Here is a 15626-nt window from a genome sequence, read left to right on the forward strand (position 1 = left end):
AAAACCAATATCCACGAACAGTTTAATTAGCCCACTTTCTTATGTTTCTATGTGCTTATGTTGGAAGTTGCCACTCCAAGTTCCAGTACATACACGATTCGAGAAAGAGAATGTTGTACTTGCATGATTTTCTCGTTTCTTATTTATTTTCTGGAACATGTTCTACCATCAAAATCCAAATGGCCAGCGGCTAGCTCTTGCCAGCAAGAGCAATTAAACAATTAACCAAGCAAGGCTAGCAAAGCTTCGCCGACCTGAGCAATGGAACCAAACGTAAACATCTTAAATTTAGGAAACAAGGGAGAGTGTGAACATAGATCACTGCCGAAGATGTGCCAAGTGGTAACTGGTTACTGACTTTACCTCAGGCAGCAAAACAAAACCAAATACCAAAAATAGCAAGGGTACAAAGAATGACTGTCCATGAATCCTGGGGGCTTGTCACCAACCAAAAACTCTCACAGATGGGCAAATAATACAGCTGGAAAGGTGCACTTCACTTTTACCATGATAACCAGATTCGTTCGGCTACAAATCCAAAATGCAGAGACTAGGCTTGCGTGAAGTTTGCGTCGACCAAGCATCAGAGCATTCCTTCAGCCTCAAAGACACTCTGGTGGTTGGCTGTCAGGCACCTCGCTGTCATCCAACAGCTCTGCTTGTTTCCGTTTCGTTTTCTTATAGCTTGTGGAGCCTCGGAGGATAGAGCCAATGTGCAACCCTTCTTTGAGACTCTTCTGTGATCTGAGCAAATGGGACAACTCAGGTATCAGTAAGCTTCAGGTAAAGACCAGAGAAAAACACTCCGGTTCTTCTAGGCAACAAGTTACTACGGTAGAGTTACTCCCAATGGGTATAGAAGAAGGCTACTGTATAATTACAGCTATATGTCTGATGTCAACCCATTATTCTCTACACACAAGATTAACGTGTACCATTTAGCATTTATTATGCCTGTTCACTTGCACAGCAGTATGCCAAACTAGTTAAATTTCGTTTATAAGTTTGAGAACTTACAAAGATACAATGTCATCATCATCAGGTACATCACTTCCATCTCGGTCTGCAGATGAAATACCTGCCAAATGCACATCAATTAGAAAACAACATACAAAGGAAATAAATACATAACCCAGTGAAAATGCAATCCAACAGAAAGTTGGTCAGCTAGTAACTACTCCATGTGATATTAATACATTGAGGTTCCCACCTGAGTCAGCGGCTGTGGATGCATCATCTGATGAGTTCTCCATTGCAGCTTTTTCGCTAATGGTGTTCAATACATCATCTGAGCCTTCACTTATGGTGTCACTGAAAATTGCATCAGTGCCTCTCTCACCAGTATCTTTTTTGGATTTGTCACTGACCTGTTCATACATTTTGATAGGAACTTTCCGAACTGCTACTCTATATCGGTTAGCATTTTGTGGTGTGTCATCAGTGCTTTGACTTGATGCTGGCGGGCTCATGGAAAAGCTCTTCACAAGGTCACTCACCACCTTACGATGTAGATCAGTCCTTCCATTGATGGGTAAACTAATCTCATGTTTTCTACTCTTAGAATGGTGCTTTTTCTGAGAGGTGGAGTTCCTTGGTTCTTCGCTCACACATGCATGATCCTTATCGATAGGCAAATTAGTCTGACTACCAGCATCAAACATGCTTTGCTGGGGCTTCTTTTCAACAGAATGCAGCAAATTTTCTGTACAGTTATCACTGTTTTGATGATCACCATTAGGACCTTGGGACTCTGGTTTGATCAAATCCGATTTTCTTTTGCTGTTCCTTTTCTCCTTGGCTTTCTTCACATTATCATCTTCTCTGTTAACGTTTTCTGCTGAAAAAGACGGCACACCCTCATTGCCAGAACCAAAATGATCAGTTAATCCAGTTTTATCTGTAGGAAGATGATATTTTAGCAGACCATTTGACTCAATACTACCAGCACGCTGAGACTGCACATCTAGTTTTCCTTGTCTTTTCTTTTTTTCCTTAACTTCCCTTATAGTTCCATCTTCATTGTTTTCTGCAGAATCAGACGGGACATCCATCACTCTGGGGCTAAAATGGTGAATGAAATTAATTTTGTCATTAACAGGATGAACTGCTACAGAATCATTTGGTTCGACAGCATCAGCAGGAATATCTGCTGCCAGTTGAGTCCTGAAGTTGATGATATCTGCATCAGAACCATGGTCAAAATCAGTATCCTGATTAGAAAGTGCAGTCTTGGAAGATTTCTTCCTTCCCTTTCTAGCATTAGGCTTGTCATATGTGACAAGTGTGCCATCTTTATAAATTACAGGTGATCCTGTTGGAGATCCTACTTTCTGCTCATTGTCATGGGTCCCACCAATGTCAGTTACATTTTTTTCTTGGCTATCCTTAGTGAACTGTTCGTCTTGTACATGTGCGGAATGATTAATTTCCTGTATTTTCGGAGTCTGAGTCTTCGAAGATTTTTTGCTTTTGCGCTGTAATTTTTTGCCAGCATTTGCAGGAGTTTCAATTACAGAACTCCCTTGTAACAATTCTGCTTTGGTAGCATATTCTCCTATCAAGTCCTCCGCAGCAACCTGTCTGACTTGCTCACCCAATGATTGAATAGCTTTACCACTGTCTGTAGGAACATGCTTTAAGGAAATCTGATTTCCCTGGCGCTTGGTGGAATTGATTCTGCCATCAGCTGGCACTACCATAGTCTCAGTCAAATCATCCTTAAGATCACTGATTTTGTCCAAACACCTCAAAGAATCAGATTCTCTTAAACCTGTGTTACCATTTTCTTCAGGCACACCAGCAGAAGAATGGGACGAGTCAAGTACAGTTGACAATACTTTCAATTGTTTTCTTTCAGACTTATGACTAGGTGAGCTGATGGGAGCATCAGACTGAATAGTTGGTGGATATTTCGGAGGTTTTGATGCGCTAAAACCACCTTTAGTTTGTTCCGTTAACAGATCTCCATTCAAACCCTTCTCTAAGCTGTCTCTGCATCTTAAATCTGCCAATACCTCATTAATCACATTTGCTGTTGCTACACACAGGGTTTCATCAAGCTTCCCCTGGTCACTAACTGTTGCTTCTCCTGTAGTGTCTGGTGCTGTTTGCTTTGCATTCAGGGGATCAGCGCTTGTGTTTTGGATTGAGCTTCCGAGTGTAATGAATCCAGATGATTTTGTGACATCTTGAGTAGGATCATCCTTTGAAGACTCCAAGCGGTGTCTTCTCTTCTTCTTTCGCTTCCCATCAACAATTGGATCCGCTATTATATTAGAATCCCCTTGCTGCACGCTGTTTGGGTCATTTACACTCTCCCCCTGAGTAGAAACTATAACATCAGCTGCCTTCTCACCCTGATCATTTTCATCAACTGTTGCTTCTCCTATAGTGCCTAGTCTTTTTTGCTTTGCATCTAGAGAATGGGCACTAGTGTTTTCTGTTGAGCTTGCATTTGTAACGAATTCAGATGATTTTGTCATATCTTGAGTAGGATCATCCTTTGAAGACTCCGAGCGCCGCCTTCTCTTCTTCTTTTGCTTCCCTTCACCAAGTGGATTCTCTACTGAATTAGAACCCTCTTGTCGCACATTGTTTGGGTCATTTACACTCTCTCCCTGGGCAGAAACTATAACCAGTTCGGCTGGCTTCTCATGTACGCACTGATCATTTTCATCAACTGCTGCTTCTCCTATAGTGGCTACTCCTATTTGTGCCATATCTTGACTAGGATCATCCTTTGAAGACGCTGAGCGCCGTCTTCTCTTCTTCTTTTGCTTCCCATCACTATTTGAATTCTCTACTTCATTAGAACCCCCTTGCTGCACACTGTTTGGGTCATTTACACTCTCCCCCTGTGCAGAAACTATAACCATTTTGTCTGCCTTCTTATGTCCGCACTGATCATTTTCAACAACCGTTGCTTCTCCTACAGTGCCTAGGCTTATTTGCTTTGCATCTAGGGGGTGGGCACTAGTGTCTTCAACTGAGCTTGCATTTGCAACGAGTTCAGATGATTTTGTCCTATCTTGAGTAGGATCATCCTTTGAAGACTCCGAGCGCCGCCTTCGCTTCTTCTTTTGCTTCCCATCACCATTTGGTTTTTCTACTATTACATTACAATCCCCTTGCTGCACATTGCTGGCAATCTGCAGCTCATAAGGGACATTCACAATCTCCCCTTGAGTAGAAACTATATCTGGTTTAGGTGCTTTGTCACCATACCCACACTGATCTTTTTGTTCAGCAGTATCGATGGAAGCTATGCCAATAGGACTAACCCTCTTTGATTCCTTGCAGCTCTTCTCTTGAGAAATATTTCTGGCTGTAAATATTGTCTCCAACAAGTTCTTGCTTTTGCTGCCTTTCTCCTTGTTGATTTCGTCAGCTGCACCTTCATCATGATTTCCATCATTGGTACCTTCTGCAGATTTTTCTTCACCGGCTACAACTTTGCACATGGAATTACATGTGTCTCCAATGATCGGATTTTTATAGCCTTCATGTACAAGATCAATATTACCCTGCTCAGCAACTAGATCACTAGTCCCCTGAGCATCACTCAGCAACTGAACATGTTTAGTCACATCACCTGGGTGATAAGAGAAGGAAGATAAATATTCTGCCTGATCAATAAAAATATATTTTCTAAATGCATGGCTAACTAGGAAACAATGAATTGGATTTATGGACAGCTGAGGAAACTTTGGAACACCAACAAATACATGTATTTTAAAGCCTCCAAAATCCAGAACATGTACTAAAGCCAAAGTTTCAAAAAACAAAAACAAATCATTGATAAGACCGAATTAAAGCACAAAGGGGATGTCATACTCCCATGATTAAACTTACAAACAAATCCTACAAGAAAAAATATTGTTGTATTGTAAGAGAATCGATGGATATTATTACCTTTTAGCCCTTCATTTTCATGTGGCAGACCTTCATCTATGGCTTCTGGAACCTTCACTGCTCCACTTGTTGGTTTTGTCACTTCTTGAGAAGAAACATCTTTGGAGGCGACTGAGTGACGCTTTTTCCTTTTCTTATTCTTTCCAGCAATGATTGGATTTTCAAGCTGGATTGAATCATCTTTTACGTTTGCCACAGATGTGGAATTAACATAAACCACTTCAGTTTGATCCCCAAGTTTTTTTCCTTGCTTGTAGTTCTTTGGTTTGTCAATAGGAACAGAAATTGCACGTACATCACTTGCCATGCTTAATGTCGTGTTATTCTCTCTTTCAGTATTCTGCTGAGATGAGGATGATAGATGCACATCATTTGGCACTGCATGTGCATGAACATTAGACAACACTGCAGCATTTTCACCACCTTCAAAAGCCAAAGGAACTATTATATTTTAAAATACCTTCAAGTGAGCAACAAAAAGGGAGATCAACATTATTAGCTTTGAAACAGGTTCAACCTCATGCCTCAGGAATCAAGACAACTACAAACACCTTAACTTAAAAATAAATGCATGTACAATGGAAAGATTTAATCACATGACATGAGAAAGCAAATTATTGACTTGGCCCTGACTGAAGAAAATTATGTGAAATGCAAAACGTGAATGATTAATTCAAATGAACAGCCTGATTAGCTGATCTGAGCATATTACAACATTTTGACCGATAATAAGCTAATTAGGAAGCAGTAGTCAATACAATTCAAATGCCACAGTTGATGCTAACTCGATACCTTCCAGCCCTTGAGAAAGCACTTCATTTGCAATTTCTGGTTTAGTTGAAGGCAACTCCATAACACGTTTGTTCACATCAACTCCAAGACAGCCTTCGCTTGATTTCCCTCTATCCCCATCTCTGCAGTAGTGTGTGTCTCTCTCCACTGCTGCCATCTTGACATGCAGAAAGCACCCAGCCTTGACTTTAGCGAACGCACTCCTCACTGCCATGGAATCAGAGAGGTGATACCTAGCACCCTTTCGTAGCACCTGGCAGAATTAAGAACACATTTAGAAACTTGCACACCACTTTGCAAAGTCTCAAGATTGCACATGCTAACTATATGGAACTCCCAAAGACTCAAAGAGCATGTAATTCAATCCAATACTGTGAGGGAGAAAATGAGTGTGTGACTATCAGACACCATATATACATTGTTCAAGATTCATGTAAATCCCATTAACTTAGTAAAGTAAAATTTGATAGCCATCTATTGCGCTATCAAAGAAACCAGAATGGTTTACGACACTTAATCTCCATTAGGTGTTTCAAGAATCATGTACTTTCAAACCTGACTTCCAAAATCTGAAAGAATCTTGTGTAAACAACTAAACAATGAAGTCCAATTATGCAACTTCCACGAAATCACTGACAGAAATAACTTGATTGAGCCAATTATAGTAATGCACACAACCCATGTGAAACAATGACAGTTGATGCAAAGTGATGTATATTTGTTGGCAGTTGCATCATGTTGCACACCAATGCATTTGTGTCTCATGCATTTCAAAATTTACATAATTGAGTGAAACAAAGCATCCCTACAGAGAGAAGATTGTGTGGACCAACTTAATACTACACCGTACTGACTAGGATTATCAACAACTTGATTATCAGGGGTACTGCGCACCCAGTTTACCATACATAATTCAATAAGATGTGCCCTCGGGCTAAAGCATTCGTCACCTAACAAAACACTGGACAAAACCTGCACCAAAACGTTCATGCCCAAGGAAAACTTCACTCCAAACTTACGAGAAACTTTAGAGACCATGAGGAGCTTATTGCTTCAGTTTCAGACACAAAATCCTGAAAAAAATAATACGAAAACGATCAAAGAATAAACAAGGACCTCGAAGGACTTGACGGCCACGGGGCCGAGGTCGGGGAAGGCGGCGGCGTGCTCCATGGCTACCTCCGCTGCGCGGAGGCAAACAAACGAATCAGTTAAGGTTCTCTAGGATTAAAAGGAGAGAAGGCGACGACGGGCGTACCCTTGAGGCCGCGGATGGTGGAGCCCGGGGAAACATTCAGGGCGAGGTGGGTGCCGAGGTCAGTATCCAGGAACAGGGCTATGTGCGCGACTTCACCGGCGGAGCACGCCTGTGGGGGCGGCGACTGCGACGATCGCGAGGGGACCATTGCTGGGGACCTGGGGTGCGGCGGCCTCCAGCCCGCCACGAGTGAGAGGTTGGAGAGAGAGGGAGAGAGAAAGAGACGGAGAGGCGTATTTTGTATGTGTGTTTTAGGGTTAGGCGATTAGAAGCCCTACTTCTATTTCATCTTCCAGAAAAGTCTCGGGGGGCGCAGGGGTCCTTTTTTGAGATGTTTAGTGTCTTTTGCCTAGTGATTTGGGTCAAACACTCTCATCATCAAAAACATTTTTTCCACTTAATTTCTTTCCCATCACAATTTTCAGTGTTTGGCACAAGTGTTTTCTAAAAGGAGATTTCTGACTGAAAACACAGCCAGCTTCAGGCCTTCAGGCCACACGTGGAGCGTTTTCGTATATTCAGGCAAAGCAAGTTCACAGATTTCGGATGAAAGAAAATACCACGTCAGAACACAGCCAGCTTGTGATGAAATTCAACATCAAGGCAAAACACAATCGGATCCCCTCTCAAAAAAAGAATTGGATCTGCTAATGTTACACCGAGCTTTACGCAGGTTGAATAAACAAGTCAAGGTCAAATCAACACACCAACTACCGGCAGTTCCTATCATCCAGTAACTTAATCAGCGGAAAAGGCACAAGAATTTCAGGAGGAACAAATCGAAATCTACCGGATTTCTTCGCGTGAAAGAACATCAAATCAGCTAGCCAAAGGAGCACGCTAAGAACAACCTAACCTGCCTCCGAAACCAAAGAGCGCAGCACGCTTGCTGGCCCGAATCAATCATGCACACAGAGGTCGCGGGCAGACTGAGGTAGGCAAAGACGGCGCAGAGGAGGGCGACGGCGCAGCCGCAGGCAACGGCACAGAGGCGAGCGACGCGAGGACAACTCGCGTCTCGTTTTTTTCCCGGGCCGACATGTTTTCGTGGGTTTCTAGGGTTTTGTACACGCAAAAACCGGCCTGCCAAACAGCCCACTAGTGTTTTTGGATGTCTCTAGGCTGGGCCGGGGAAAAAATGGACACCTCAAAAAGATTCATGTGCCAAACAGGGCCCAAGGAGAAATATGAGGCTAGTTTATCAGTTTAGCACCTAACAGGCTGAGAGGCGAATTATCTAGTTTCTCTGTCCAACAAAAGAAGTCTCAACTTTGACTAAATTTGGATGCATCTATACACTAAGTCATGTCTTGCATCCAAATTTTGACAAACTTAAAGACATCTTTTATTGGACGGAGGGAGTACGAAAAATTCTAACATTCTCGAAGCAGACTCTTCTTTTTAAAGAGGATTCTATTACAAGAGTTGCTAAGAAAAACCTCAATTTTATTTTTAAGTCAAGTTTTTTCCATGAAGTTATATTTTAAGGCGTAGAATCAACATTCAACTATTTCAATTCAAAAGCATAGCACGAAGGAGGTGACACGTCGAGAATGTGTCTTTTCTTCCATTATTGTGTCGTAAATTAACTAAAAAATGTCATATTACCTATCATTAAGACAATATTTTGACCACAAATTACTATATCAAGATGTGGTTTATAATATTAGTATCGCTAGATTCGTTATCAAAAGTATTTCATGTTACTTGTAGTTTCATGACATATAAACAACACTTTAATATAGTAATTCGTGGTCAAAACCTTGTCTTAATGATTTTTAAGTTAATTTAGTTAAAGGCACTATTATGACCTAAAAGGAAACGGAGGAGTAAGTCTGATCTGAATCCCACATTGTACTGTCATCGTGTCATGTCATTTTGCATCTTGTGATTATTCGTGTCGAAATTGTTGAACACGTTTTGACCTGGTCTGTTTTCATCCCCCGACACCAGCGCATCCCAACGGAAAACTGATCCGTAGTGTGGTTGCAATTAACATGAGCGCACATCGAAACAACCATATTCACCGGCCACCGTGCAGCGAGCCGGCCAACATGGTTGCGCAGGACGACCATCTCAGGGACGTGAGCGAGCCGAAGGCGACGGAGTCGGCGTCGGAGAAGACGAGCACGGCATCCTCCTGGACGTCCTCCTCGCCATCAAGGTAGTGGCAGACCTGCCTCGTGCTAGGCCGCGCGTCCGGCCGCCACTGGCTGCAAGCGAGCCAGCGAGGCCCAGCCACAGCACCAGCCTCGCCTGCTCCTTGTCGTACCACCCGCCGAGCCTCTCGTCCACGGCGCCGCACCAGGTCGCCCTGGACGCCGTGGTCCCGGACCAAGCGCACCAGGTTCACGCCGGTGGCGGGGTCGATGGGCCAGCGCCCGCACGCCGCCTCGAGAAGCAGGCCGCTGAAGGCGAACACGTCGGTGGCCGCGGTGACCTTGCCGGTCGCGGCGAGCTCAGGGGCCGGCCATGTAGCCCAGCGTGCCGACGACGCGCGCCGTGGCCGGGTCCGCGCCGCGTGCTCGTAGAGGCGGGCGAGGCCGAAGTCGCCGAGCCGCGCGCTCAATCCGCTCATATAGTTAGCACCACGGCGAGCAGCGCCGTTGAAGACGCCGGAGACATGGTCGACACAATGTGCTACTGTATGTACGTAGCTCTAGATGGAGCGCAACTTGTTTTGTGGTGGTTATTTGGAACTTGGAAGGACCAGATGAATTATAATCCATGAATAGTTCAACTGTTTGGAGCAAGACTTCTCCGACGCGGCATTGACTCCGATTCTCCCTCGCTTCAAAGAAGGACATGCGTTGATTTGTCCTTGTCATCCTAGGGGCACCTCGACGGGCTTGGCAATGTCCTGCGTTCCGTTGTGTGATGGCTGGTGGTTGCCGTGCTGAAGCGTTTCCAGTATACTGAACTCATTAACTGCCTCGCCAATCAACCAAGTGCAGAAAGGTACGGAAACAGAAGTCGACCATCCTGGACCGTCCATTTTGTCTTTATTTTGAGATATATTTTTATCATTTTGTAGTTTGTCAATATAATTTGGACATAAATGTCTGTACTTCATGATACGATGATTGACTCAAGACTACTACGCCTGTACCAGTGCCAAAATACCACCTCTGATCCTAAATTCTTGACTCAAATTTGCTTAAATATAGATGTATCTATTCTTAAAAAACGTTTAGGTACATGTAATATTTCGACAACAATTTAGAATCGGAAAGAGTACCTGCAGTAGCTTTGCAAGAAGTGGACAAATTGACCTGACCCGACCCGAGCTCAGCTAGGAGACTCAGCACCTAGCCCACCTGACCTTCGCCGTGCCAATGGGAAGACCCATGTCTCAATGTACCATGCATGCCACGCATACGAAGTAAAACTGTAAAGGGGTAGTAGGAGCGAAAACAAAGAGGGGTGAATCGGTGATAACAATGCAGTTCCGCTGAGCACGCCGGGCAACATGCCAACATGTATGCCTGTGGAAGGTCCGGCGACCACCTCTCACGGGAGACCGTTTTGTGACGGAGATGCTTCGGTTCGGCGCAGCATCAACGCAAGCGGAGGGAAGTGTTGTAATGTACGGGACGGTATAGGACATGTAAATTGAAGTCATCCAAAATTAAACCAAATAAGTATATGCTTGAACAATCTTGATAAAAATCATCTCCGCATCATAGGTTCATTTTTTTCTCGTTTACATTCAAGGAATCGAAACATCTTCTGCAAAAGCGTTATTAGGCTGTTCATAGTGGGAGTAACTTGGTTAGTAACATAAGATGTCAACTAGGCATTTTGGTGAGATGGCATGGTATTAAATGAAAAAAAAAGAGTGAGTTGGTAACTAAATATGTTATCATAACATCACACAAACCAAAGCAAGATGAGTCTACAACCTAATAAATGAAACAATGCATGACATCACATATATGTTACTACTTACTATGGAGGTGGTAACTTAGACTAGTAACATATACACGTTACTACTCTATGTTACTTCTCACTATGACCAGCTTTAATATCAGGTGGGCCTTTGGGACCGACCATGCCATCGAAGAAACGCAGCAAGCACGTACTCGTTATTACAGCATTTGGACATTCAGGATTTCAGGCCATGAAGTGTGGGCTAAATGCTCGTACGTGCGTGCGTCTAATTGCCAGCTCATACATCACTGCGCCTTCTTCCTGGCGTCCTTGGCCATCCCCTTGTGGCGGATGCCGAGGGACATGTTGAGGACGTACCGGTCGGCGACGGACTCGGGCAGGACGGAGAAGAGGAACCAGACCAGGGAGTGCGCCCAGTACGGCGTGCAGCGGGGCTCGTAGCCGATGTACCGCACGGCGGCGCGGGCGTAGTCCTCCGGGGACGGGGCGAACAGCGACGGCTTCCTGATGGAGGCCATCTTCGTCGCCACGTACATGGGTGCCTGCATGCAGCAGCCGCAAGTTAATTAACCAGAGATGAATCCAGCAGCGCGTGCGCCAGCGCCACGTACGGCGAGTGAAAACGAAACATTAATTCTCAGAGGCATTTTAAGGTGAGCTGAGTCAGCTCATCAGCTGACAGAGACTAGTTCTTTTGCGGTGTTTCCGCACCTGTCATGCATGGATGTTAGAGAATGAAATGATCGAGAATGAATCGTTATTGTGTTCATGTATATAAAAGGGGAAGAGACACCAATACATGCATTGGTGTCCCAAATATTTGGCATTCGCGTCCCAGTTTTAGGAATTTTAGGACCCTAGTGGTTACACTGACATATTAACTATTAATTAACTAATAATTAATCCTAATTGATCATATACTAATTAATCTTAACAGCATGATTTCGGTTTCTTGTTGAAACCGAGTGTCCCCGTCATCCAACAGATTCTGAAAGTGCTCATTGGTATTCGGCAGTACTCTTATATCTGGTGCACGATCAGGTACAAGTGTAGACCTATTTTAACTGACTCAGGAGTCAGGACAGCATGAGAAAATCATGTTTTTGTTGGGAGGGCCAAATTGTACGAAAAATAAACATTAGGAATGAATTGTATGAAAAAAAAATATTGAAATGCTTTTTTCTTGTAGCAGTTGGGTGAAGTTAATGCATCAATGTCCTTTTTTTTTGCGGGTAAATACATCAATACCCAAGTGTGGTTACTGGTTAGCTAGCAGTACCTGACATTGCACATCGATGCCTTTGTTCTTGTACTCAACATATAGGCTTCGCGAGAACTGATCGACATACCTGCAAAATTGGAACAGAGTAGTGTCAATGCCGGCCGGGGTACTTAGAAACAGTGTAATTCAGTTTTCTCAAAAGAAAGTTGAGTTTAAACATAATTACTTCGGTTGAGGTATGAGTATATAACTCCTTAATTTGCATTTGGTTGTACCCTATAACCAGCCTTTTGAAACAAATAAATATCCTTTTACATACCGCTCAGTGTAATTCTGAGAAACCAGATATATGAAAATAAAATAAAATGAACAATCCAAAGTTGTACAATTGTACATCTGCTGATTCGAAATGAAACAACTGATGTGGTTTCATTGCGATTTGATTAACTATGATCTAATTTTTACCCCTCTAATAAGGGTCAATAGGTTTGACCTAGGCAGAACGACCATACCAGGGGGTGTGAAGCTGATAAATCTAGGAGAATTCTTTTGCCCATTCGTGATTTTGCATGCTCACGGAAAACCTCAAATGCTCACTACTGAGCTCATAAGATTTCCACTTTCATAGCAGAAAATGAGCTAATAGACCAGATAAAGATGTTTCTCCGAATGGGATTTTTGCCACGGTGCACAATAAAAAAAATGTAGGAAGAATCTAGGTAAAACATGATAGGAAATCTAATTAAGCAACTAAAGTAACACCAAATTCTATGCAGGCAATAGTCGCCCAATGGTGGTGATGGGTGACATGGTGTTGAAACTTGAAACTCCTCTCTCTAGAATCTAGAAGGAAGAAAGAAATTTCCAGGTCTAACAAATTTTAGAGCAACTTTAGCGTGAGAACGGGTGAAAATCTTTATTTGGCACAAACTTGAAAACTTTAATCATAGACGCTAATTTTAAATAAACAGTTGAGATAAAAAGTGAAATGTCTAATAATCACTTACTCGATCCCTCCGACCCATATTACTTGTCTCAAATTTGCCCAAATATGGATGTATCTATATTTTAAAAGCATCAAGATACATGTAATATTTCGACAAGTAATTCTGGCCGGAGGGAGTATTAAATGCATTTTATGGAAAAATAAAACTAAAGAATCCCATCTCGCGGTCTTTTTTGTAAAATACTTTTAAGTGATTAGGTTCCACTTTTTATCTAAGCCTTCTATTTAAGATCGAATGGTTGAGATTAAAAAAAATCATGTTTGCACTAAATAGAATTTTCACCGGATACGTCGCCGCTTTAGCATCACGTCGTGCACTTTATGGACTTAGAAACAACTATTTCTAGAAACAACTCAGAATATTAAATCGGCAAAACAAATTGAGCAAAGCTAGTGATGCAGTACAGCATGTTAAACACATGGCAACAAGCAGACAAAGCTACTAAAATGCTACGAAGATATTGATTCAAAAATACCCCCTTCGTTACTTAAAGATTAGCACGGATTTGAATTAGTTCTAGTTTAAATTCGTGCCAATATTTATGGAACGGAGGAGTAGGAAACGAGCTTCTCAAAAAGAAATAGGAAACGGAGAGCACTCACGCCTTGGTGGCGGCGTAGACGGCGTAGAGCGGGTCGGACGGCAGGATGGTGGCGGCGCCGGAGCCGATGTTGACGACGGCGCCCCGCTTCCGCTCCACCATGCCCTGGAGCACGGCGTGCGTGACCCGGGTGACGGCCTCCACGTTGATCCGTATCAGGCTCCTCGTGAGCTCCTCGCTCACCTCGTGGAAGTAGCGCGCGTACGGGTAGCACCGCCCGGCGTTGTTCACCAGCACGCCGACGTCCAGGCCCCGGATGGACTCCCCGAGCGCGTCCACGCTCGCGGCGAGCCCGTCGGCGTCGTCGAAGTCGATGACGAAGGTGCGCACCTCGGCGGGGCGCGACGACGACGAAGACCTGGTCCTGATCTCTGAGGCGACGGCCGCGAGCTTGTCGGGGCTGCGGCCCACGAGGACGAGGCCCAGGCCCGCGGAGGCGAGCTCGAAGGCGAGCGCGCGGCCGATGCCGTCCGTGGCGCCCGTGACCACGGCCCAGGCGCCGTACCGGCGGCGTAGCGGCTTGGCGGGCCGGAGGAAGGCCGCGTAGAGCCACAGAGCCAGGCACGTCGCGGCGCGAGAGGCGATGAGGAGACCCACCGCCGCTAGCGCCTGCGCCCACGCGGGCTGCGCGGATGCGCCGGCCATGTGATGGGGGTGTGCTTGTGGCCGGAAGAAAGCGGACGTTACGGCGAGGCGGTTGGGGAGTGGGAAGCTGTGGGTGAGGCTGGACGATAACGCGACGAGCGGCGGCTGTTTATATAGCCCGGGGAGAGGATGGGTAGGAGGAGGAGCCGCTTGCCGTTGGAGTTTGGTGAGGTTGAAAGCTTGGAGCGCCACCTTGGAACGTCGCTGAAGCATGGATGCGATGTGGCTTGGTTGCTGGCGGAAGGCGTGGGGGTGTCATGAGGCGCGAGCAGAATGTTGTTCTTGTTGTTGCAGGAGCATGCACTGGTCATGATCGACATCCTCTGGATTCTGGAATGCGGCGGCGGCAATTTTAGGATTGGCTGGAGCAATTCGTACGGTTGAGTGTTGCGCACTGTCCTAGTGAGGCCAGCAAGTCGGCTCTCACGAAATAGCTAGATCTTGTTTTGAGAGTAAAACTCCTTGTGATTGGTTGATAAACCTCTGGATTTCTGTTGAGTTTTGTTATAGATGGTGTCATCATTTTCTGATTTCAATAAAATCACCATTATTCTTCCTTTTCTTACAGAAAGAAAGTACTCCCTCCGTCTCATATTAAGTGACTCAAATTTGCCCAAATATGAATGTATCTATACCTAAAAAACGTCTAGATATATGTAACAGAAAGTCACTTAATATAAGACGGAGGAAGTAAAATACTTAGGCAAACATGCAATGTGACATCAAGTATTAACTACCTCTCTCTTTCATAAATTGGCTGGTAAAAAACTCACGGGAACATTTATTGGCAGGTTTGAGATAGAAAGTCGACGGACGACAGAATGACCTTGTATACTGAAATTTCTGGATTTTGCAGATGATACTTGTAAACCGAAAGAGAGGTAGTATAGTTTGTGTGCCACAAATATTATATGCGCCCTCCTTTTTTGTTTATAAGGTACGTATGTATTTTTAGACCATCAATTCGATTGACGACATTAGAAAATTCTTTTAAATACGAATTCAATGTCATAATTTTTTTTGGCACGTGCAGACCCTTCTGGATGATTGGGGAGGGCGCCCCACCCAATGATTTTTATTTTATTATTAGAAATTACTTCCTCCGATTCATAATAAGTGTCTCAAATCTAATACAACTTTGTATATCAAGTTAGACAAAATTTGAGACACTTATTATGAATCGGAATGAGTATAAAAATAGAACATTTTGCTCACACAATATTGGGAACCTAGGTCCGCTACTAGTCGTTAATGAAATTGATGATTTAGGAATACGAGCATGTTATACCACGGAACCAA

At 44.0% G+C, this 15626-nt stretch overlaps 2 protein-coding genes and 1 pseudogene across 3 annotated transcripts; all 3 read right to left on the reverse strand.

The window, feature by feature from the left end:
- Nucleotides 1–262: 262 nt before the first annotated feature.
- On the reverse strand, nucleotides 263–7208 carry LOC100841502 (microtubule-associated protein futsch). 2 transcript variants are annotated; one of them, XM_010241737.3, is made up of 7 exons: nucleotides 6962–7207; nucleotides 6820–6887; nucleotides 5704–5956; nucleotides 4912–5334; nucleotides 1211–4591; nucleotides 1018–1078; nucleotides 263–744 (listed from the first exon to the last, which is right to left on the reverse strand). In XM_010241737.3, the coding sequence occupies exons 1-7, from the start codon at nucleotides 7107–7109 to the stop codon at nucleotides 603–605; spliced, it is 4476 nt and encodes a 1491-aa protein (XP_010240039.1). In that variant the 5' UTR covers nucleotides 7110–7207; the 3' UTR covers nucleotides 263–602. The 2 variants fall into 2 exon arrangements, with proteins under 2 accessions (XP_010240039.1, XP_024311292.1); XM_024455524.1 differs by having other exon boundaries at nucleotides 359–744; nucleotides 4912–5289; nucleotides 6962–7208.
- A 1432-nt stretch (nucleotides 7209–8640) lies between these two features.
- Nucleotides 8641–10477, reverse strand: LOC104581388 (annotated as a pseudogene).
- Nucleotides 10478–10800: 323 nt separating this feature from the next.
- Nucleotides 10801–14640, reverse strand: LOC100825675 (very-long-chain 3-oxoacyl-CoA reductase 1). Its single transcript, XM_003579950.4, has 3 exons — nucleotides 13684–14640; nucleotides 12132–12201; nucleotides 10801–11394 (listed from the first exon to the last, which is right to left on the reverse strand). The coding sequence occupies exons 1-3, from the start codon at nucleotides 14538–14540 to the stop codon at nucleotides 11137–11139; spliced, it is 1185 nt and encodes a 394-aa protein (XP_003579998.2). The 5' UTR covers nucleotides 14541–14640; the 3' UTR covers nucleotides 10801–11136.
- Nucleotides 14641–15626: the final 986 nt, after the last annotated feature.

This window comes from Brachypodium distachyon, chromosome 5, assembly GCF_000005505.3.
Source record: "Brachypodium distachyon strain Bd21 chromosome 5, Brachypodium_distachyon_v3.0, whole genome shotgun sequence".
NCBI classification, from domain to species: domain Eukaryota; kingdom Viridiplantae; phylum Streptophyta; class Magnoliopsida; order Poales; family Poaceae; genus Brachypodium; species Brachypodium distachyon.

What these genes read in the sequence shown, in the direction of transcription:
- LOC100825675 (XM_003579950.4), bottom strand. Translation starts at nt 14,540, where the DNA reads ATGCTTCAGCGACGTTCCAAGGTGGCGCTCCAAGCTTTCAACCTCACC. An exon ending in GTCTACGCCGCCACCAAGGC is followed by an intron (nt 12,202 to 13,683) that starts GTGAGTGCTCTC and finishes CCAATTTTGCAG; the next exon opens with GTATGTCGATCAGTTCTCGC. An exon ending in GCATCGATGTGCAATGTCAG is followed by an intron (nt 11,395 to 12,131) that starts GTACTGCTAGCT and finishes TGCTGCATGCAG; the next exon opens with GCACCCATGTACGTGGCGAC.
- LOC100841502 (XM_010241737.3), bottom strand. Translation starts at nt 7,109, where the DNA reads ATGGTCCCCTCGCGATCGTCGCAGTCGCCGCCCCCACAGGCGTGCTCC. An exon ending in TGGCCGTCAAGTCCTTCGAG is followed by an intron (nt 5,957 to 6,819) that starts GTCCTTGTTTAT and finishes TAATTCTGCCAG; the next exon opens with GTGCTACGAAAGGGTGCTAG. An exon ending in ATCCACAGCCGCTGACTCAG is followed by an intron (nt 1,079 to 1,210) that starts GTGGGAACCTCA and finishes TGCATTTGGCAG; the next exon opens with GTATTTCATCTGCAGACCGA.